The 22,935-nt window shown below is 35.8% G+C and overlaps 1 protein-coding gene across 1 annotated transcript; it reads left to right on the top strand.

Moving 5' to 3' along the window:
- The first annotated feature begins 444 nt into the window (after positions 1-444).
- Positions 445-22,853, top strand: LOC148952776 (small ubiquitin-related modifier-like). The gene is made up of 3 exons (XM_089087420.1): positions 445-535; positions 15,075-15,225; positions 22,609-22,853. Exons 1-3 carry the CDS (start codon positions 504-506, stop codon positions 22,759-22,761), a joined length of 336 nt encoding a protein of 111 aa, XP_088943546.1. The 5' UTR covers positions 445-503; the 3' UTR covers positions 22,762-22,853.
- Positions 22,854-22,935: the final 82 nt, after the last annotated feature.

Here is a 22,935-nt window from a genome sequence, read left to right as displayed (position 1 = left end):
CCCCATCACACTATCGACTGCCCCCCCCCCCCAAAGACAATATGCTGCCTACGCCCTCTGGCCCCCTAACTTGGTTTCTTTTACTGCCTAACTTGGCAGTAAAAGAAAACCACACCCAATCGGAAGCAATTACAGTTGTGCAAATAGTTATTCATTAAGATGTTAGTAAATCTGTTTCGCGATAGCACCAAGAAAAGCATTGACTTCACTCAAGGCCAAAGAAATCGATTGCGCAACCAACTCGGCTATGGCCGTCTGCCAAATATAACCCGCACTGAGAGTTCATTGGTCTCTAAGAGCGTCTTAGGAAATGGCCTTGGGTACGGGGCCTCCACTTAATTGGATATGTGTATTTTGCTTGTATATAATGAATTACACATGGACTGTTTCTATGTGACTGTTAGTTTTGTCTTGTGATTGTTAATTCAAACGAACTAATTTGGAGACGTCTCTATTTGTCTGGCGGAAATATTTAAAAAAGCTGAACAACCACAATTTAAATAATGGGAGGGCAGATTATTGAGATGATAAACAAGTAGGCCAAAGTTCATGCAGTTCAGGATTGTAATGAAGACGTTTAATTTAGTGGGTAAAGATGTATGGTAGTGGCTCTCCAGACGGAGACAGGCTAACACTGAAGCAGAGGCATTTTTGGATTGTATTAGCTTATTGCTAAAGTTGCCTTTGTGTCAGTTACCATTCCTCCCTTGCAACCCCACGTATTTTTTTAAGTTATTATTAGCATAAAGAGCAAATTTTATAATTTCTTTATTTTTGAGGTAGCTAGGCTATGAAACAAGTTCAATCATAGCCCCCAGTAATCTGACAATGTCCAATCTTTGAGAGATCTGCTGATTAAAAATAGGCCTAAGTTTCATAAAATTCTAGTTTAGCTACTTTTTGATATCTTGGAAAGGGGTCAGGTTAAAAAAAATTTAACTTTCAGGGATGCATCTACAGCCTAAAGTAGGTCATGGGAAGGTATTTTGAAGTACCTAGGCTACCTCTACCCTACTCCCTTTAGAGGGTCCTGTCATTTGATCACCTTTAAAAATCTGTGTGTTATTTAAAAATGAAACCTTGCAAAATAGATTTCCTGCTTAAATGAAGTACAACAAAATAGTTTTCAGCTTCACAACTTTGCTCAATTGCAATTTATAAGGTTTTAAAGATATACAAATACATTTCCTAATTTTTGACAAATTTCAGGACCTTCTAGAAAGAGAAGGAGTAGAGGTAAGTAGAATTAGCTAAAGTAGAATTTTAGGTAGCCTAAATATTTACCAAATCATATTATTGACTTACAAATAAATCAAATAGACCACTTGATGTCTTTTTTATGCTCTTTCCAAATATAATGATCATTTTTGTTGGAAATGAATTTTACCCCACCCCTATATATACCAATTCAGGGTAAAGTTTAAACCTTTCCATGATAGCAAAAAGTAGCTAAACTAGAATTTTACCATAGGTAGGCCTATTTTTAATCAGCATAGAACAATATTCAGATAGTAGAAACAATCAAACCAAAATGTAAATCTTTGGCTGTTTAAGAAAGTTCCCCTTTAAGATTCACATATAATAGAGGATGGCAAGTAATATAAAAATACAAAATAATTTCTATTTTTCCAAAATAGAGGATGGTAAGTTTGTCTTTATGAGCTTCTATGTGACATCTGTATTTGACCAGTGGCTGTTGATTACTGGGAGAGGGCTCCTTTGAATATAAATTTAAGGTTATTCTGCTTTTAGTGGCATATTTAACACCACATCCACCTCTGAAATGCCTTTTGTATTATTCTACAATAAGTTGATGTTTAAAATGCATTGTTCATAATTAAATAGACTAACATACATTTTTATCTTCAAATCAAGGAGTGATCTTTAAACAAAAATGGAACAGGAACTATCCTGTGTGTGAGGACAGCTACTGCCCCCTCAAATACTGCTTATTGCACTAAATTTTGGGTTTGCCAAATTTACAGGTTGCAGTAAAGATCTCTAAGTATTAAGTATGGTAAGAATTGAGTCAACAAGAATTTAGTTCTGATGACAATAGGCTATATGGGTTACATCAAAAGAGTTGTCCTTTTATAATTACTCCAAATGATAAAATTCATTTTCAATTATCCTCTCTGTGTTATCCTTGAACATACATCTGCAACCTAATCTTTGTCTTCAAACTTTTATTGACTACCAAGCAAAACTAATTATTTCTGATATTAATATATCATGGACAAGTTTTAAAGAAGCCCTCCTATCAATTGAAAAAAAGCATTCCGATATCATCTACCACAAACAGCCATAAACGCTTCCATTCCTCACAAAGGATGCAAAAAGAACAATTAACAGGAAAGCCAGAGCCTGGAAAAGGTACAACAAAGAGAAATCTCAGGAAAATTGGATAAGGTACGCAAAGGCTCAGAATCTTGCCTCTAATGTAGTTAAGGAATTGAAGTCAGCACGAGGAAAAGCTTGCCACAGATATCAAGACAAACCCCAAATCTTTCTGGAGACATGTTTCTGCCAAAAATCGAAACCATCACATCATTCCTGACCTCAGACATAATGGCATAACCCACTCATCACCAATAGAGAAGGCCAATGTATTAAATACCCAGTTTGCCTCTGCCTTTGCCATCCAACCTTGTTCAACTATTCCTGCAGCACCATCAAACTTAATATGTCATCCAATGCCAAAACTATCAATTACCGAAGATATGGTCTTAAATAGCCTAGAAAAACTTGATGTTAATAAATTCAAAGGATCAGATGGAATACACCCAAGGCTTCTTAAGGGATGCCAAATTGTTCTCAGTTGTCCCTTGTGTGAACTCTTCCAGCTGTCCCTACAAAATGGAGAACTACCATCAGATTGGAAAAAGTCCTATATAACACCAATCCACAACAAAGGCCTCAAAGATAATGCAGAAAATTACCGTCCTATTAGCATCACTTCTGCAGTTGTAAAGGTGCTTGAGAGATTTGTCAATAGAGCTCTAATTCAGCACTTGCAAATTAACAACATCCTCACTTCCATTTAATATTGCTTCAGATTTTCAAGACCTATCGATACTAATTTCATACACACATGCGAAAATGTTATATCATTATTGGATAATGATTAAACTGTTGATATGGTGCTCCTGGACCTCTCAAAAGCATTTGACAGGGTTTGCCATGATTTCCTCCTCGCCAAACTAAAAGCAGCAGCTGTTGATGATGTTATTGTCCAGTGGATACAGAGTTTCCTTTCAGAACAAACACAAGTTGTAAGAGTTCACGACCTTCAAGGTGTCCCTCATTGCTCCTCGTCTACAACTGTTTTAAGCAGCATTCCCCAGGGGACCATTCTTGGGCCAACTCTCTTCAACTTATATATAAATGATGCACCCAATCTCCTATCAAACCTCCTCACTCTTTATACTGATGGATCAAAACTTGTTGGTAAAGCAGCCACAACCTCTGACTGGCAATCTATTCAAAATGATCTTAATATTCTTGGGACTTGGGCTGATACATGTCTCCTCTTGTTCAATATTGACAATTGCCATGTAATCCACTTTGGTAATCATAACACACATCAGCACTACCATCTCCATGGTAACCCCCTTTCTGCAGTCTCTGAAGAAAGAGATCTTGGAGTCATTGTTGATCATCAACTAAAGTTCAGCACCCATGCAAAATCTGTATCATTGTCTGCCCTCCAATCTCTCGGAATGATCAAAAGAACTATCTCTAGCAGACGTCCAAGCATGTTTATGAAGCTCTACAAGGCACTAGTTCGCCCATTCCTAGAGGTTGGAATGTCCCTGGCATCACCCTATTTCAAGAAGGACAAACAAATTCTAGAAAGAGTTCAACAAAGAGCAACCCAAATGTTCGAAAGTCTCACACAAATGCCATACAAAGAGCCTTTACATCACTTGAAGCTTCCTACTCTTGCATACAGGAGGAAACGTGGTGACATGATAATGACCCACAAAATTATTTCAAAAAAAGTGCTCCCTTGTCTCCTAACCCCTCCCTCAGAACACTAGAGGTCATTCCCCCAGAATCTGTCACTAGAAGTCATTCTAAAAAGATCTTCAAGAAACACTCCTTAGTCCGAGAAAGAAGTCATTTTTTCAACCAACAAGTAATAAACTTGTGGAATCTACTCTCTGAAAATACAGTGGCTGCTGATTCAACAGGTGCTTTCAAGAGAAGTTTGGACAAAGAATGGCTGCAGCAAGAGTTCCTGTACAACTGGGAAGCTGTTGAGTCCTCAACCTCAAACCCATTGAAGTCATAATGGAGCATTACAAGGATGAAAATCCTTAATTTTGCTCCAAGCTGCGATTTAAGGTAATTTAAATTACCCATCAACAGTTATGAGTATGAGAAAATTTTCCAAACTCTTAAAAAAGGAAAAATCACCCATAAAAGAGTAATTATTTTGATGAATACTATACTTTTTAATTCAACATTGGAAAGATAGTTAGCAAAGATATTAGTGGTGACAGATCATGGTACCTCTGATTAATAGAATTTAACCAATGTTTCAATTATTGTGAAATTACTGCCTTTCCAACAAGAATTTAGCTTATACTTTCAAATTATACTATTAGCAAATCTATTCAAAAAAGAAATGGGTCATTTATATGAAAGGAAAAAGGGGCAGAGCCCTAACATCTCCCCCATAAGATAAATAGCCACCCACATGCCATGCTGGTCCACCCATACAGAAGTAAATCAGTAAATGTTAACTTTGCAATCTCTATTAGGCTTCTTTCTGTGCTTGTGCTTCCACAGCTTGGCTCCAGATCTTTCAACTTCCACCTGTTTCCTACATAAATCTTTTCTTACCCTGCCAGGACTTGGGAAAAATCTTGTACAGTTGAAAAAAATACTCCCTTTTATTTTCCAATGTCAACTCCAACAAAACTTACAACATTAACATAGAAACATAGACCCTGAATTCTATAAATGAACTAAAAACAATATTACTATTTTCATAAAAGAAAAACTTGCAATGAGGTGGACCCCAGAATGGCATGAATGAATCCAATAAATTAGAGTTTAAATCAACCAACTTTTTTCCATAACACATTATCTTTCAATGACCAAGATCAGCTGGACAAAAATTTAATCAATATTTCACTTCTTGTGAATTACTGCCTTGGCAATGGGAATTTAGCATGTACTTTCAAACTGTACTATAAGCAAATCTAATCAAATAATAAATGGTCATCTATCTGAAAAAGGGACAGAGCCCCAACATTCACATTTCAAGAAACTTTATTTTAGATGTTTCAAGCCCTATCTAGTAAAATAATAAATTTTGTAGGTTTTCTCAGAAGGGTCATAATGAATATGTGTAGTCTTTTTCTTTTTTTTTTTGAAGGGGCTGTTGTATCAAATGAATAGTCCTAGGGAGTTGTAAAAAGAATAATTCGAAGGGAAATTGAAAGTTCAAGGGCCTTTTTAAAATAGTAAAAAAGATTTTGCCATGGCTTTTTCTGCCATGTTGTTGCAGTAGACTGTGATTTTGCCCTAAAGAAGGCCAAGCTGCAATCAGTTGAAAAATATGAGATAACCGATCAATTTTGAATAATTAAAATTATGTTGAACTTCCCAGTTTCAGAGGTAGTAATGTTGCACATTAGAGTATTTGTTTCTAAAGAGTTGCATAGCCCATATATAATAAATGGTTGATATATAGGGTAAAGGCACCAATGATTCGACAGTGCAATTTCTGAACCACTGTCGAGATTTTCCTTCAAAATGGGATAGCTCTGCTTAGCCGTGACTTAGAGTACCATCTCTTAGAGCCATTGTTATATTTTGTTAGTGCGAAACGTGGACACTATATCCAGTACAACCAGATATGAACAGAACATTAAATTCGGTCAGTTTCCTGTTTTCGACACGATAGGAGCTCCCGACAAATTTTCAGGTATGTAATGTTCAAACTGTCATTACTTGGTTATTTATTGCAAGAAAAAGTTGGGATAAGCGCCAATGTGTTGAGATACATCTGATCTTCTCTGAAATGTAGCCACATTAGCTTTTTCTTGATAAAATTAAATGAAAATGGTGACGGAAATTGCATTGTCGAAACTAGGTTCCAAGGGTTGAAAATTCTTGTTCGATGTAGTGGAATACCAGGGGGACTAAAAATGTTCCTTCAGCCGCATTCAAGCGTAAATATCGGCTTCTATCGAAGGATATATTTTCTTTGGCGAATATCTCGTAGTAACCTTGTCAAAATTTTGGACAGACAGCAATAGGCCCTGTCAAAATATAGGTGACTTTGTCAAAACTTCACTGAACATGTAAAACAGATGAGAAATAATAGGTGTCAAAATTCCAGGATCCATTGACGAAACCATAGGCACCATAGCTGTCGAATTTACGGGTGCTCTCTGCGCAACGAAAGATTTTGATGATTATTATTTATAATAATAGCCTATTTCAGATGAAAGAACATTTAAACAAAAGGTTTTTTTTTAAACTTTGAAGTTTTACTTACAGACACTGGATTTTTCCATCATCTGAGAAACTGCCGCTTGGCCACATACCCTGCTGGGGTTGAATTTGCTATGGGGCAGGGGAGGGGGGTGCAGTTGACCCCCCCATACCTCGTTTTGCCCCCCCCCCTCCATATTTTTTTAGATAATACCCTTATTTATCCTTCATCCGAATAAAAAATAAAAAGTTTATCAAATACAAAATCTGATACAAAATGACACATAGGCCTATGTTTTGGATGAAACTAAGAATGTGCATATGAAAATAAAATCTACTAAACCAAATAAACTTCTTAGATTTCTTGAAATCCACTCCCATTTTCCTAGACCCTATCCCTTCCGAAATGCTAGTGAAACAATTTTGTTATACCAAATTTGGTATACTAAATACTATTTGTAGTTAATAATGTATATTAAAAATTGTTGTACCGATTTTGTTATACCAAATACTACATACTTGAAATGATTTTGTTAGTTTTATTACCTCTACTTTTTGCATATTCTTTTATACTTTTATACATTAAATGAAGTTGAAGAAAAACAAAGAAACAAGAATATACGTGTCAAATACACCAGGTTCCACCCACAAGTATTCCCCAAGTATTTAGACGGGTGTCGAATTGGGTTCCGACTTGCGTCGAAAACAGGTAACTTTTTTGGTGTGTCGAATTTGTAGGTGAAAATGCTCTAATTTCGGAAAATTGGAGTTTAGTACCCTTTCCAGACAAAAGTTCAAACCACTCATCAAACAGCTAGATTCCTAGATGTTTTTCCTACATACTGAAACCCTTTTCAAACTTAAAGTCTTTAAATTAAGACTTCTAGAGTAGAAAAACTGTTTTTTTACAAAAACTGTCGAATCATCAGTACCTTTACCCTACTTTCATTTTTAACCTTTTTTTAACCATGTTCAATCACTTGATGTTTGACAAAGTTATGTAGAGTGATAAATAAAGATGTATCTCTTATCTTTAAGGCCCAATTTTGGATCTCCTGGAGTGTGTCAGCAGGGTCTTAGGAAAACTTGCAAAAAACAGCAGCCTTATTTTTTAATAGGCCTAATGCATGACTTTTGCAAAGGGATAAGAGGCCTGGATTCTGAAGTCTTGATTCCCCAAAGATTAAATTTGTCTAATCTATCTGGACAATGGGATTCTATTTCTTATTTTAAATTAAATTTCAGCTTTTATGTCCTTACTGTGGCCAAAATGACTAATTGATAACAGTTCTACATTTTCCCTAGGAAATTGCCTCTGCTTTAGAACTCCAGAGTCCTTTATGTGACCCTATTTTGTAAGGATTAAGCATGGGCACTTTTTCTGTTTTCTTTTTCTGTTCTGTTTTTAAAGTACCTGTTTCTGTTCTGTTTATGCAAAAAAAACAGAAACAGAACAGAAAAAGATGACCTGTTTTCTATTTACCTGTTCTGTTTCTGTTTTTATAATAGCTATTTCGTCCTGTTTCTGTTTTTTTCCTACCTGTTTTTCTTCTGTTTCTGATTTTATTTAAGTGATACGAGAATGAGATATTTGAGAATTTTGATTTTGCAAAATGATTTTTAAAACATAATTTGAAATTGTGTAGAAGCGTGGTTACCTCTCATACGATTTCTAGAATTGGAACGTAAGTAAAATGATGGAACTCAGTCTGTCAAGCGTATCAAATAGTGCTGCTTGATTGTTTCAGCTAGGCAGAATTAGGGACTAGGAGTCAGATAATTGTAGGTAGTTGCGTAAGTGTTAGCAGTGGTGAATCCAGGGAGGACCCGGCTCCCCCTCCGAGGTTTTTCCTGCACCCTCATTCCTTACTTTTTTTTCACTCCTTTGTTTAGAAAAAATTGTCAATTTCGTCAATTGTTGGTACCTTTGTCACATTGGGTCCCCCCAAGATTTTGCTCATTGGTAACCTTGTCACATTAGGCCTCGCCAGAGATTTTACTTTAGATCCGCCCCTGAGTGTTAAGACGGTAAAGGTGCAGTTTAAATTCCACTAAAACGACGTATTGCTTACAGTATATTATTCCATCAATTGAGCAGGAAAGTTGCACAGCTACTGTCCAGAAGAAGCAGGATACAAACAAATGACTTATTACTGTGTATCCTGGTTCTAGTGGTAGGGCCTCTGTCTCCTACATTACATGGGAAATAATTTGCAGCTTTAGCCGCAAGAACTTTAATCTAACTGTTTTTATGGAATTTATGCTGCTAAAAAACATAGACCTGCTACGATTACCGTTCTGACCTATGCATGATAAATACTGATTATTTATTTGTAAAATTCTCTTAAATGCTTAGTCAGAGAGCAATGTAAATGTATTGAAGTCTTGTCCAGTAGAAATATAAGTTTTTGCTAGCAATTCTTTATTACATCAACATAACAAGATAGCCAAAAATACTTTTTCTCATGTTACTAAAATCATCTCTAAAATCAATAGAAATCTTTTCAAGGAAAAGTCTAGAGTTGAAACTAGCTAATTTTCTGGAAGGGACAAATTCTTATAAAATGCTGATATACTTTTCTCATTCAGTAGGATACCAATCTTCTGGTGAACACAGTATTTTTTACCATACATCAAAAAATTAACACTAAGCAGTGAATTATTTGATTTATCAGTCTCATAAATACCAATTATAGACAAGCTAATTCCCGTAAAAAATTAATATTGTGCTTCAAATAGTCTAAGTTGTTATGAAACCGTAGTTGGGATATGTCATTTTGCTTTTATAAGCAGACATATTCTTTGGCTTATTGTGCCAACAAAACAGCTCAGGAGGCAATTGGTCCCTTTCCCCTAGTTATACCAGTGAGGTGAAAGAGGTCAGATATTTGGGTGGAGGTGCAATTTTTAAAATAGTAGGCTACTGGAAGGTGCTTCTAATTTTGTAAAAAATCCTAAAATCAACCTTTGTGCTAAGAAAAGCATGATGTCATCTTCTGATGACGACTTGGATGTTCTAACTAAAACTTCTAAGCTATCTCTCTGGATATCCCATTTGAAAAAGGAATCACAGAAAGTATCAGGTGCAATTTCCGCAAAGTGTCTCTAAAGGCTAAGGGAGTCTCTACCACGACATTTATATACCATCTTAAAAGGAAGGATATAATTGATGTGCACAAAAATAAAGTAGGCGGCTGGTGCTGTAAATAACAAACCCAAACCAACTCAAAAAAAATATATATCAAGTCCGGCTGCTGCCCTAAAGAAAGCTCCCAATAGCAAAGCAAGTTACACAGAGGATAATGAATTAGTGAAATATAGAATAAGAAGAGTAGACATACAACCATTCCTTATTTCTAACCATAGGCTGCGCGATAGCGCTGCCTAAGTAAAGAACGATGTGGGCACAATGTTTTTTTGTTTTTTTTTTTCAAAACTTCGTATTACAACCCTCGGGGCGAGGGTTTTAAGTTATGCCCTGGGGGCACATAAGAACGATGTTGGCACGATGATCATTTATTATTTTTTCCCTTTAGAGCAGGGCACTTCATATGAAAAGGGTTGTCGTAGAAACTTCAAAAGGGGCTCATTCGATTGGAAATCGAGAGTTCTAGTGCCCTTTTTAATAGTCGAAAGTGATTTGAGGGCAACTAGCCCCCCCCCCCACACCCATCGACCCCCCAGACATCCAATAAAAATTTTGAGATAGCCATTTTGTTCAGCGTAGTTGATTTCCAGATATAAAATGTGTTTTTGAGGAGGACACTCCCCCAAAACACTCAGGGCAAGGGTTTTAAGTTATGCCCTGGGGGCAGATAAGGTTTTTTATAGAAGGCTTTGTCGTAGAAACTTCAAAACAGGCTCATTCTATTGGAAATAAAGTGTTATGGGAGAGTGTCCTCCTCAAAACATATTTTCTATCTAGAAATCAACTATGCTGAACAAAATGGCTATCTCAAAATTTTGAGTGCCCTTTTTAATAGTCGAAAGTGATTGGAGGGCAACTAGCCCCACCCCCCCGCCCCTCCTTCCCCCAAACCCCTCCCATCAAAATTTTTAGTTAGCCCTTTTGTTCAGCGTAGTTGATTTTAAGATAGAAAATATGTTTTTGAGGAGGACACTCTCCCATAACCTTCAGGGCAAGGGACAAAGTTATGCCTTGGGGCATATAAGGTTTTTTACTGAAATCTTTTTTGTAGAAACTTGAAAAAGACTTCTTTTGATTTAAAATTCAAAGGGCTAGTACTCTTTTTAATAGTCGAAAGTTATTTGACGGCAACTAACCTCCCTCTCAAGCCCACCTTTTCCTCAAACACATCCAATCAAAATTTTTAGATAGCCATTTTATTCAACCTAGTTGAAAGTTTCGGAAATTAGGTCTTTAAGGATGACAACCCCTCCCCCCACAACCGTCATGGCAAGGGTTGTAAGTTATGCCCTGGGGGCATATAAAGTTTTTATTGAAAGCGTTGTCGTAGAAACTTCAAAAGGGATCAATCAATTGGAAATTGAAAGGGCTGGGGCCTTTTTTAACAGCTTAAACTGATTGGATAGCGACTGACGCCCCTCTCACGCCCATCATTTCCCCAAACACATCCAATCAAAATTTTGAGATAGCCATTTCGTTCAGCGTAGTTGAAGGTTCAGGAAATTAGGTATTTTGGGATGATAACCCCCTCAGAGCCCTCAGTGCAAGGATTGTAAGTTATACCCTTGGGGCATATAAAGTTTTTATTGAAAGCGTTGTCGTAGAAACTTGAAAAGGGCTCATTCAATTGGGAATTGAAAAGGGCTAGTGCCTTTTTTGATAGTTGAAAGTGATTGGATAGTGACTAATGCCCCTCTCACGCCCACCATTTTCCAAAACACATCCAATTAAAATGTTGAGATATCTATTTTATTCAACGTAGTTGAACGTTGTGGAAATTATGTCTTGTAGGATGACAACCCGATAAGAGGTTTCAATGCGAGGGCTGTAAATAATATCCTGGGGCATATAAGATTTATAAGGAACGCTGGTGCATAAATCATAGGCAGCACGATCGCGCTGCCCTTGTAAACAACGGGGGCACTCAATAACGAGACAAGAAACGGGGACTAAGTAAAGAGGAGGAACGCTCCCCCATAACCCTCAGGGCAAGGGTTTAAGGTTATGCCCTGGGGGCATATAAGAACGATGTTGGCACAATGTATTATTTAATAATTTTTTCCTTTAGAGCAGGCCACTTCGTATCGAAGAAGTTGTCGTAGAAACTTCGAAAAGAGATCATTCAATTGGAAATTATGGTGGCTTGTACCCTCTTTAATAGTCGATAGTGATTGGAAGGAGACTGACACCCCTTCCACGCCCACCATTTCCCGAAACACATCCAATCAAAATTTTGAGATAGCCATTTTGTTCAGCGTAGTAGATTTCCAGATAGAAATTATGTTTTTGAGGAGGACAGTTCCCCAAAGCCCTTAGGGTAAGGGTTGTTAGTTATGCCCTGGGGGCATATAAGGTTTTTTATAGAAGGCGTTGTCGTAGAAACTTCAAAAAAGGCTCATTCGATTGCAAATTCAAAGGACTAGTGCCCTTTTTAGTAGTTGAACGTGATTAGAGGGCAACTAACCCGCCTATCACGCCCACCTATTCCCCAAACACATCTAATCAAAACTTTGAGATAGCCATTTTTTTCAACGTAGTTTTAAGTTCTGGAAATTAGGTCTTTGAGGATGACAAGCCCCCTCCCCACAGCTCTTTGGGCAAGGGTTGTAAATTATACCCAGGGGGCATATAAGGTTTTTATATAACGCGTTGTCGTAGAAACTTCAAAAAGGGCTCATTTGATTGGAAATTGAAATTGCCTTTTTAATAGTTGAAAGTGAGTAAAGAGTAAACTCTTACGACCACCATTTTCCCAAAAACCTTCAATCAAAGTTTAGAGATAGCCATTTTATTCAACATAGTTGAAAATTCTTGAAATTTTGTTTTTAATGATTACAAACCCTCCAGAGCCCCAAGGGCAAAGGTTGTAAGTTCTGCCCTGAGGGCATATAAGGTTTTTATAGATAGAGTTGTCGTAAAACTTCAAATGGGGCTCATTCAATTGGAAATTGAGAGGGCTAGTTCCGTTTTCAATAGTCGAAAGTGTTTGGAGGGTAACTAACCCACCTCTCACGCCCACCATTCCTCCAAACACATCCAATAAACATTTTCAGATAGCCATTTGTTCAACGTAGTAGAAAGTTCTAGAAACTAGGTCTTTGAAAATGAACCCCTCCCCCCCCCCCATCCCTCAGGGCAAGGGTTGTAATTTATTCCGTGGGGGTATATAAGATTTTTGTGGAAAGCTTTGTAGTAGAAACTTGAAATGGACTCATTCGATTGGAAATTGAAAGGGCTAGTGCCATATTTATAGTTGAAATGATTGGAGAGCAACTACCACCTCTCTCTCGCCCAACATTTCCCCAAACACATCCAATCAAAATTTGAGATAGCCATTTTGTTTAACGTAGTTGAAAGTTCTGGAAATTCGGTGTTAGAGGATGGCAACCACCCTAACAGACCTTAGGATAAGGGTTGTAATTTATGCCCTGTGGGCATATAAGGTGTTTATAGTAAGCTTTGTCGTTTCCAAAAAGGCTCATTCGATTGGAAATCGAAGGCCTAGTGCCTTTTTTAATAGTCGAAAGTGATTGGAAGGCTTGACATTTTTATAGTAAAGATCGATGTGGGTATAATGTATTATTTTTTGTTGTTGTTGCTGTTAAGACCACGACACTTCGTACCGAAGGAGTTATCGTGGGAACTTTGAAAAAGGATTATTTGATTGAAAATATAAAGGGCTGATCTACTTTTTAATAGTCGAAAGTGATTGGAGGGCAACTAATCCTCCTTCCACTTCCACCCTCCCCGCCTACCTTCCAATTTGCCCATTATTTTTAAAAGCTAAATGTTGCCTTTAGATAAAATCAAAATGCACTGTGATAATGCCAATTCCCAATTAGGCATCTCAGCAGTATCCCAAGAACGACTGAGGGTATTATATTCAAACTTTCGGGGCTACTTCTGCTCTTAAAATTTAACCAAATCAAAATAGCCGAAGTGTATCCAAGCTATCAAAGAAAGTAAACAGATTTTTTTTTCAAATGGTATCAAGTTTTCCATTTCAGGTCAACTAGAGGAGGTATGAAATCAAATAGTACTATTTGTGTCCAGATTTTTAAAAGGGTGTAGGTTGTTAAAAATTGCTGAAAATTTTTCTCCAGCATACAAATAGCAGGCCAAACTATAAAGTCTTAAAAAACGAAAAGATTTAAAGTATTATTTTCTTTTTCCCTGAAAAGACTATGTCAATATACGAGCAGAAATTAAACGAATTACGAATTAAATTAAACGAATTAAACGAATCTCGTAAAACGAACAGAAATTAATTAAAAGACTTTTTCCACCAAATAAGTTTTTCAAAAAAAGTAAAGAACTCCATTAAATAAAAAATGAGCAAAAATAAAATCAAAGAATCTACCAAGCGTGAAACTACCACAAATCAGCATCGATAAATAAATGAAACACCAAAACGAACAGAAATTACAATAAATAACCGAGTCAAACTCAAAACGACCAGAAATTAACATAAGTTGGGCGCAAAGCCCCTATGCCTTCCCAAGGCCAGAACAAAATTTTCATTTTACTGTAAAAATACAAATAAATATGTATTTTCAGTTTAATATACATATACTGATATTTAGTAATCAAAATGCTAATATTATTTGATTTATTTAATTTATAAAAGCAAAAACATTAATATTTTTTCAGTAAAGTGCAAATTTTGTTCTGGCCTTGGGAAGGCATAGGGGTTTATTTGAGGGGTATTATTGGAAAAATTTCCCCACAAATTGGCTTGGAAATAATTAATCTTAAAAGGCTGCTTTAAGCTGCAAGGTAACAAAAAAATTTTTAATTGACAGTAAGAATTTTCATTTTCCCGCGCATTGTTCTTCTTTGTTACTTTTGTTGAAGATGACTTCCACACATCAGGATAGAGTGGGGGGGGAGCCTGGTCGGGAGGGAAAAATTTTCTCCTCTCAAATCAACTATATGCTCTGCTTAAATGCTAATTAGTTTGAGCTGACCGCGTAATTTCATGCTGAAATTTTTTTTTCCAAATGTCTCGAATAATAAGTATGTATTATAAACATAATAGTCTATTTTTGGAATAGGAAAATGGAAGAAAAATAACCATAAAGAAAAAAATGAAAGCAATATTTATGTGCGCAGACAATTTTTCGCCCCTATATTAGAAAAACTGCTCTTTTTTGTGGAAAAAATGCACCAAGAGTGCTAAGTTTTCTCAAAAGTGTTACCGCCACAGAAAAGCACTACCCATGGCAAGTGTAGTTTTTTATCAAAAACAGCTGTTTAAACAGATGCTTTTTGATCAAAAACAACTGTTTTCTAATTTTGTAAAAAAACCGATCAGGAACAGGAACAGGTCTTCTGTTTTTTATTGACCTGTTCTGTTTCTGTTCTGTTTTATTCAAGCCCTGTTTATTTTTTTCTGTTTCTTCAGAAAAACAGAACAGTGCCCATGCTTAGTAAGGAGTCTGCTATATAAAGTGTTAACTAATTTTTTTCATTTTAGAGAGAATCATTCTAGTTTGACAGTATTAACTGTAAAAGTTGAAATGACAACTTTCAGACAAGGTAATTGCATTGACGTCTTCCCTATTATATTCAAATTAAGAAAATGTCAAAGAATGAAATTGGTGATGAAGCGTTTTTGTGATAATGTAGTAAGTAATTATTATAGAAAGAAAGAAGAGTTTAAAATTGGCTTACATACTTAATTTTTGCGCAAATATAAGCTAGTGGTGTCATTTTGAATGGAAGAAAATATTACTTGAATATGTTAACATAAGATTCACAATAGCATCCCTTGAAATGCCAAGCAACTAGAATGTAAAAGGTAGAGCAACCTAGGAACTAATGAAAGAAAATGCTAAAAATTTGGAAAACAAATTAAAAAAAGTATGGCGAAAATAAGCATGGTGTTACCATAAAGCCCTAATTCCCTTAAAAAAAAATTTGAGTGACTCTAGGCTTTTGATGGATTTGAGCTGCTGCGAATTCACACTTATGTTGGTACTTTTTTAGGGTTGACACTGTGCTTCCATTTCCCAAATTTGTCTGAATTTTTCTTAGTTTACCAAAAAAAATTTGTTTCCTTCGAAGTCTCTCCAAAAGTTAACATTTGTAAATGCATGAATGTTAATGCAAAACAGAGGTTATTATTTTTTTTTCAATTTAATGTTTTGTGAAAATTACAGCAAACACATGGAAGAATCGATTTAATATTTAGGACCTATCTTTTGCTCATTTGAAGTCTTAAATTTGCTCTTTTCGTTTATAAATTACTTTTTATTTGATCCTTCAAAAAGTGGATAAGATATGCTTTCATTACGTTGCATCTTGTATAAAGTTCTCTTTTTATCCATATCTATTCATAGTAAGAAAAATGTGAGCCACCCTCTCCTTAGCTTGGGTACAGTTAGATTTTTTAAAAATTAATTAAAAAAACTTTCCGAAAAATAAGTTTTTCAAAGAAAAGTAAAGGCAATTTTAAACTTAAGGTCTGGAGATACAAATACCTGTTAAAATTCAAACTCAAAACGACCAGAAATTACTATTAAAGAATAAATGAAACCCAAAACGAACAGAAATTAAATTAACAATCATAGCAAAAAACATACAACAAGTAATAATATAAATGAATAAATAGTTCTTAAAGCGAGTAATGCTTGGATTGAATATGAAAGTCAAGCTTAAAACAAAAACAAATAGTTTGCTATTTAAGAATACATAAGCTTTAGAACAGACAGAAACTAAATAAACGATCAATGGAAAAAAACATAAAATATATTCCAATATAAATGAACAAATAAATCTTAAAATGAGTGAAACTTAAACTGAATATACAAATCAATTTTGATTCGAATAAAAATAACTACAAACAAGAGTTTTGGTATCGTCTCACTGCAGAAGCCTAAAACCTACTGCGTCATTGGCGCTTTACTGAAAACAATTATTTGAAATATTTTCACTTTTGTAACTTTTAGAAATAAAAAATTAATTAAGATTTTAGGGAATAAATATCAGCATATGTATATTAAATTTACAATGCACATTTTTTTTCAGTAAACTCATTTGAATTTTTTTTCAGTAAAGTACAAATTATATTCTGGCTTTTAGAAAGCATAGGGGTTTTGAACCCTATTCACATTAATTTATGCTCGTTTTGAGTTTGACTCTAATATTTATTTTAATTTTTGTTCGTTTTGGGTTTCATTTATTTATTGATACTGATTGGGGTAGTTGTATGCTTGGTAGATTATATGATAGTCCGGACGCCAGGTGTGGAAAATATGAACCATACTACGACGGGATGGGGCTGCTATGGGAATTAGCCTACCCTCCACCCCCTAAATTGACCATTTGAATTAAAAAATACCAATGGCACTTGCTTGCGAGTGGTGGAACTTTCCAAAACTTGACATTTTATTATATTTTGGTGTTTCATGCAAGAAAATGCATGTTCCACAATGTTTGAGGTGCAGTTCTCCGCTCAAATAGGAATGCCTAGAAGCCATAGAATGTTTTCATAACAAACTAACACAATTAGTTAAAAAAAATTGCAGAGTTAAAAAAAATGGCAAAACTATACGAGTCTTCAACAGTCATGGAAAGTATAAAGAAAATCAAATTGAATATTAGATATATAATGATATTAATTTTTGAAAGATCAATCAGTTCAAGATTTTTTTTTTCACTGCAATTTTTAGTTTCATTTTCAATGCTTTAGCAACTGGAAAATAATAAATTTGTAATATACGAGTAATTCGTTTTCAGTGAAGCACCAATGACGTAGAAGGCTTGAGGTTTTTTCAGTTAAAGAAGGGGGCAGTATCCAAATTTTGCTTGTAATGAAATTATATTTGTCTTGACCAATCTTGAAAAGAACTAATAAATTAAACTGAATATTTGATGCATAATGATATAAATTGTTAAAAGCTCATCAGTTCAAAATTATACTGTAATTTTAATATTTACTTTCAATATTAAGTACAAAAGAAAACTTTTGTAATATAATTGGTTTTCAGTAAAGCGCCAATGACGCAGTAGGTTTTAGGCTTCTGCAGTGAGACGATACCAAAACTCTTTTTTGTAGTTCTTTTTATTCGATTCAAACTTGATTTGCATATTCAATTTAAGTTTCACACGTTTTAAGATTTATTTATTCATTTACATTAATATATATTGTATGTTTGTTCGCATTGATTGTTTATTTAATTTCTGTTCGTTTTAAGTTTCATTTATACTTTAATAGCAAAATATTTGTTTTCGTTTTAAGTTTGATTTTCATATTCAATCTAAGGATTACTCGCTTTAAGATCTATTTATTCATTTACATTATTACTTGTTGTATGTTTTTTGCTATGATTGTTTATTTAATATCTGTTCGGTTTGGATTTCAGTTATTCTTTAATAGTGATTTTTGGTCATTTTGAGTTTTAAATTTAAAATGAATTATTATCTGCTGATCTTAATTTTAAAATGGCCGTTACTTTTATTTTAAAAACTTATTTTTCGGAAAGTATTTTTTAATTAATTTTTGTTCGTTTTTGATTGCAAAAAGTTTCAAGTTTTTTATGGCATGGGGGGGGGGTGCTTACAGTCCGATTATTCTTGACTTTAAAAAACGGATCTAGAACTTTCAATTTAAATCAAATGAGGCTTTTTTCAAAGTCTATGCGATTACCTCTTTGATAAAAACCTTATATATGAACAATAGCTTGCATAACTTGTGGACAGTGATTGACAACAATGAATGGATTGAAAAATAGCTCCAATAAGGGGGTTTAGACCATTTCACTTGCTGACACAAAGGGATCATGACTGTTTGGAATTGACCTTCATAGGAATTTGTGTGCCAAAGCAATTTTGCATCTATCACAGAGTATGTATTTTAACCTTATAATCGGATAATTATAATATATTTCCTATGTGTTCTTCCCATATAAAACCCCTTCCCATAAGTTATAAACCCCCTTAATAAGTTATGCCCCAGGGCATAACTTACAACGCCTACACCTGGGCCCTGGTGGTCTGTGTCGACACCGAAGTTTTTTGTTATCAGAATTTTGAACTATTTTAACAAAATGTATATCTCAAAATTTTTATCTGATGCATTTAGGGCAGGGAGAGGGGCTAGTTGCTCTTCAATCTCTTTTGACTCTTGAAAAGTGAACAAGGACTTTCAATTTTCAATCAAATGAGCCCTCTCTAAAGTTTATACGAGCATCCCTTCCATAAGAAATAATATGAAGGATTCAGAGAATCCTTAAATTACAACCCTTGCCCTGAGGACTTTGGGGGAGTTGTAATCCTCAAAGACCTAATTTCTAGAACTTAAAACTACGTTTAATAAAATGGTTGTCTTAAAATTTTGTTTGGATGGGTTTGGGGAAAAGGTGGGCGTGAGAGGGGGGTTAGTTGCCCTCAATTCACTTTCGACTATTACGAAGGGCACTAGCCCTTGGAATTTCCAATCGAATGAGCCTTTTTTGAAGTTTCTACGACACTGCCTTCTATAAAAGCCTTATATGCCCCAAGGGCATAACTTAAAACCCTTGCCCTGAGGGTTTTGGGGGATTGTCCTCCTCAAAAACATATTTTCTATCTGGAAATCAACTACGTTGAACAAAATGGCTATCTCAAAATTTTGATTGGATGTGTTTGAGGGGATGATGGGCGTGGGGGGGGGGGGGGCTAGTTGCCCTCCAATCACTTTCGACTATTAAAAAGGGCACTAACCCTTTGAATTTCCAATTTAATGTGCCTGTTTTGAAGTTTCTACGGCAACGCCTTCTATAAAAACCTTATATGCCCCCAGGGCATAACTTAAAACTCTTGCCCTGAGGATTATGGGGGAGTATCCTCCTCAACAACATATTTTCTATCTGGAAGTCAACTACACTGAACAAAAATGGTTATCTCAAAATTTTGATTGGATGTGTTAGGGGGAATGATGGGCGTGGGGTGGGGGGGGGGGCTAGTTGCCCTCCAATCACTTTTGTTTATTAAAAAGGGCACTAACCCTTTGAATTTCCAATCGAATGAGCCTTTTTTGAAGTTTCTATGACAACGCCTTCAATAAAAACCTTATATGCCCCCAGGGCATAACTTAAAACCCTTGCCCTGAGAGTTGTGGGGGAGTGTCCTCCTCAAAAATATGTTTTCTATCTGAAAATACACTACGCTGAACAAAAGGCCTATCTCAAAATTTTGATTGGATGTGTTTGGGGGAATGATTGGCGTGGGGGGGGGGGGGGGGGGTGCCCTCCAATCACTTTCGACTATTAAAAATGGTTCAGGCCTTTTGAATTTCCAATTGAATGAGCCTTTTTTGAAGTTTCTATGACAATAACTTCTATTAAAACCTTATATGCTCTCAGGGCATATCTTAAAACCCTTGCCCTGAAGGTTCTGGGGGAGTGTCCTCCTCAAAAACATATTTTCTATCAGGAAATCAACTACGCTAAACAAAATGGCTATCTGAAAATTTTGATTGGATGTGTTTGGGGAAATGATGGGCATAGAGGGAGGGGAAGGGGGCTAGTTACTCTCCAATCACTTTCGACTATTAAAAAGGGCTCTAGCCCTTTCATTTCCAATCGAATGAGCGTGTTTTGAAGTTTCTACGATAACGCCTTCTATAAAAACCTTATATACCCCCAGGGCATAACTTAAAACCCATGCCCTGAGGGTTGTGGGGGAGTGTCCTCCTCAAAAATATATTTTCTATCGGAAAATCAACTGCGCTGAACAAAATGGCTATATCAAAATTTTGATTGGTTGTGTTTGGGGAAATGATGGGTGTGGGGGAGGGGGGCTAGTTGCATTCCAATCACTTTCGACTACTAAAAAGGGCACTAGCCCTTTAATATCCAATCGAATGAGCCTGTTTTGAAGTTTCTACGACAACACCTTCTATAAAAAACCTTATATGCCCCCAGGGTAGAAATTAAAACCCTGGCCCTGATGGTTCTGGGGGAGTTTCTTTCTCAAAATTGTATATTCTATATGGAAATCAACTACGCTGAACAAAATGGCTATCTCAAAATTTGATTGGATGTGGTTGGGGGAATGATGGGCGTTGGGGGGGGGGGCTAGTTGCCCTCCAATCACTTTCGACTATTAAAAAGGGCACTAGCCCTTTAATTTCCAATCGAATGAGCATGTTTTGAAGTTTCTACGATAACGCCTTCTATAAAAACCTTATATACCCCCAGGGCATAACTTAACACCCATGCCCTGAGGGTCTTGGGGGAGTATCCTCCTCAAAAATATGTTTTATATCTGGAAATCAACTACGCTTAACAAAATTGCTATTTCAAAATTTTGATTGGTGGTGTTTGGGGAATGAGGGGCGTGGGAGGGGGGCTAGTTACATTCCAAACACTTTCGGCTATTAAAAAGGGCGCTAGCCCCTTAATTTCCATCGAACAAACATGTTTTGATGTTTTTACGACAACGCCTTCTATAAAAAGCCTTATGTGCCCCAGGGCATAACTTAAAACCCTTGCCCTGAGGGTTGTGGGGGAGTGTCCTCCTCAAAATTATATTTTCTATCTGGAAATCAACTACTCTGAACAACATGTCTATCTCAAAATTTTGATTGGATGTGTTTGGGGGACTGCGGGGCGGGGGGGGGCTAGTTGCCCTCCAATCACTTTCGACTATTAAAAAGGGCACTAGCCCTTTAATTTCAATTCGAATGAGCCTTTTTTGAAGTTTCTACGGCAACACCTTCTAGAAAAACCTTATATGCCCCCGGGGCATAAGTTTAAACCCTTGCCCTTAGGGTTGTCGGGGATTGTCCTCCTCAAAAAATATATTTTCTATCTTGAAATCAACTACGCTGAACAAATTGGCTATCTCAAAATTTTGATTGGATGTGTTTGGGGAAATGATGGGCGTGGGGGGGGGGGAAGGGGCTAGTTACACTCCAATCGCTTTCGACTATTTAAAAGGGCACTAGCTATTTAATTTCCAATCGAATGAGCATGTGTTGAAGTTTCTACGACAACACCTTCTATAAAAACCTTATATGCCCCCAGGGCATAACTTAAAACCCTTGCCCTGAGGGTTGTGGGGGAGTATCCTCCTCAAAAATATATTTTCTTTCTGGAAATCAACTACGCTGAACAAAATGGCTATCTCAAAATTTTCATTGGATGTGTTTGGGGGAATGATGGGCATGGGGGGGGGGAGGATTTGGAGTCAGCAAGTGAAAATTTAAGACCAACTTTGGTCTTAAATTTGCTCCTTTCATTTTATAAATTATTTTTTATTTGATCCTATAAAAAGTGGATAAGATATGCTTTCATTATGTTGCATCTTGTATAAAGTTCTCTTTTTATCTGTATCTATTCATAGTAAGAAAAATGTGAGCCACCCTCTCCTTAGCTTGGATGCAGTTAGCTTTTTTACAAATTTGACTTGCATTTGGAGTCAGCAAGTGAAAATTTAAGACCAACTTTGGTCTTAAATTTGCTCTTTTCATTTTATAAATTATTTTTTATTTCATCCTATAAAAAGTGGATAAGATATGCTTTCATTATGTTGCATCTTGTATAAAGTTCTCTTTTTATCTGTATCTATTCATAGTAAGAAAAATGAGAGCCTCCCTCTCCTTAGCTTGGGTGCAGTTTTCTTTTTTACAACTTTGACTTGCATTTGGAGGAATAAAAAAATAGATTTACTGTACCACTCCAATGAATGCACCCAACATTCAATGTACAAAAAATCCTGGGTCCTCTGACGTGAGCTCTGAAGGGACCTGCTGTTAAAATTCAGTTCAAATATCTATCATTCAATTTCTACATCAAAATTACTTTTTTAATTAGTTTTGATAAGCCTAGTTTTGATTAGTTTTTCCTTGGAAGTTCTTTTCCTTTAATACAGTTGACTTTCTAACGTCTTAGATTAAACAAAGCATCAAAACAACTGTTAACTTAGTGCTTTGGCTATGCTGTTAAGCCCGTTTTTTTTCTTTTTTTTGCAGGATTCATTTGATAATATGCGCCTCTAGTTAATTTAATATTCTATATTTTCAGGACTTACCACTTGAAAAACTACGTTTTTTATTTAACGGTAGAAGAATCAATGGCGAAGACACTCCTGAACAGCTAAAAATGAAGACAAATGATGTGATTGATGTGCTTCCGGTGCACATCTTGGTCCGGTGCAAATATAAACTGCAAATATAAAGGCCATTTTGTTCTACATTTAATGCAAAGAAAAAGTAAAGTCTTTCAATCTCTTTTTGTACTTCTTCTATATTAAATTTGCATTGTCTGTTTCTTTGTTTTTCTTAGAGGGATTAATGTCGAGCTAGAAAACAAAAGATAAAGCTGCTATGAAGTCAGGGGAAATTCTATCCT

The sequence above is a fragment of the Artemia sp. Qi Xiang Cuo genome, chromosome 4 (assembly GCF_049724085.1).
Source record: "Artemia sp. Qi Xiang Cuo chromosome 4, ASM4972408v1, whole genome shotgun sequence".
Taxonomy (NCBI): domain Eukaryota; kingdom Metazoa; phylum Arthropoda; class Branchiopoda; order Anostraca; family Artemiidae; genus Artemia; species Artemia sp. Qi Xiang Cuo.
This window is presented reverse-complemented; position numbering and strand designations above follow the sequence as displayed.

Coding starts and splice junctions, on each gene's coding strand:
- LOC148952776 (XM_089087420.1), top strand. CDS start 504: ATGGGAGGGCAGATTATTGAGATGATAAACAA. Junction 536..15,074: donor ATTATTGAGATGATAAACAA/GTAGGCCAAAGT, acceptor TTTTCATTTTAG/AGAGAATCATTCTAGTTTGA. Junction 15,226..22,608: donor AGCGTTTTTGTGATAATGTA/GTAAGTAATTAT, acceptor CTATATTTTCAG/GACTTACCACTTGAAAAACT.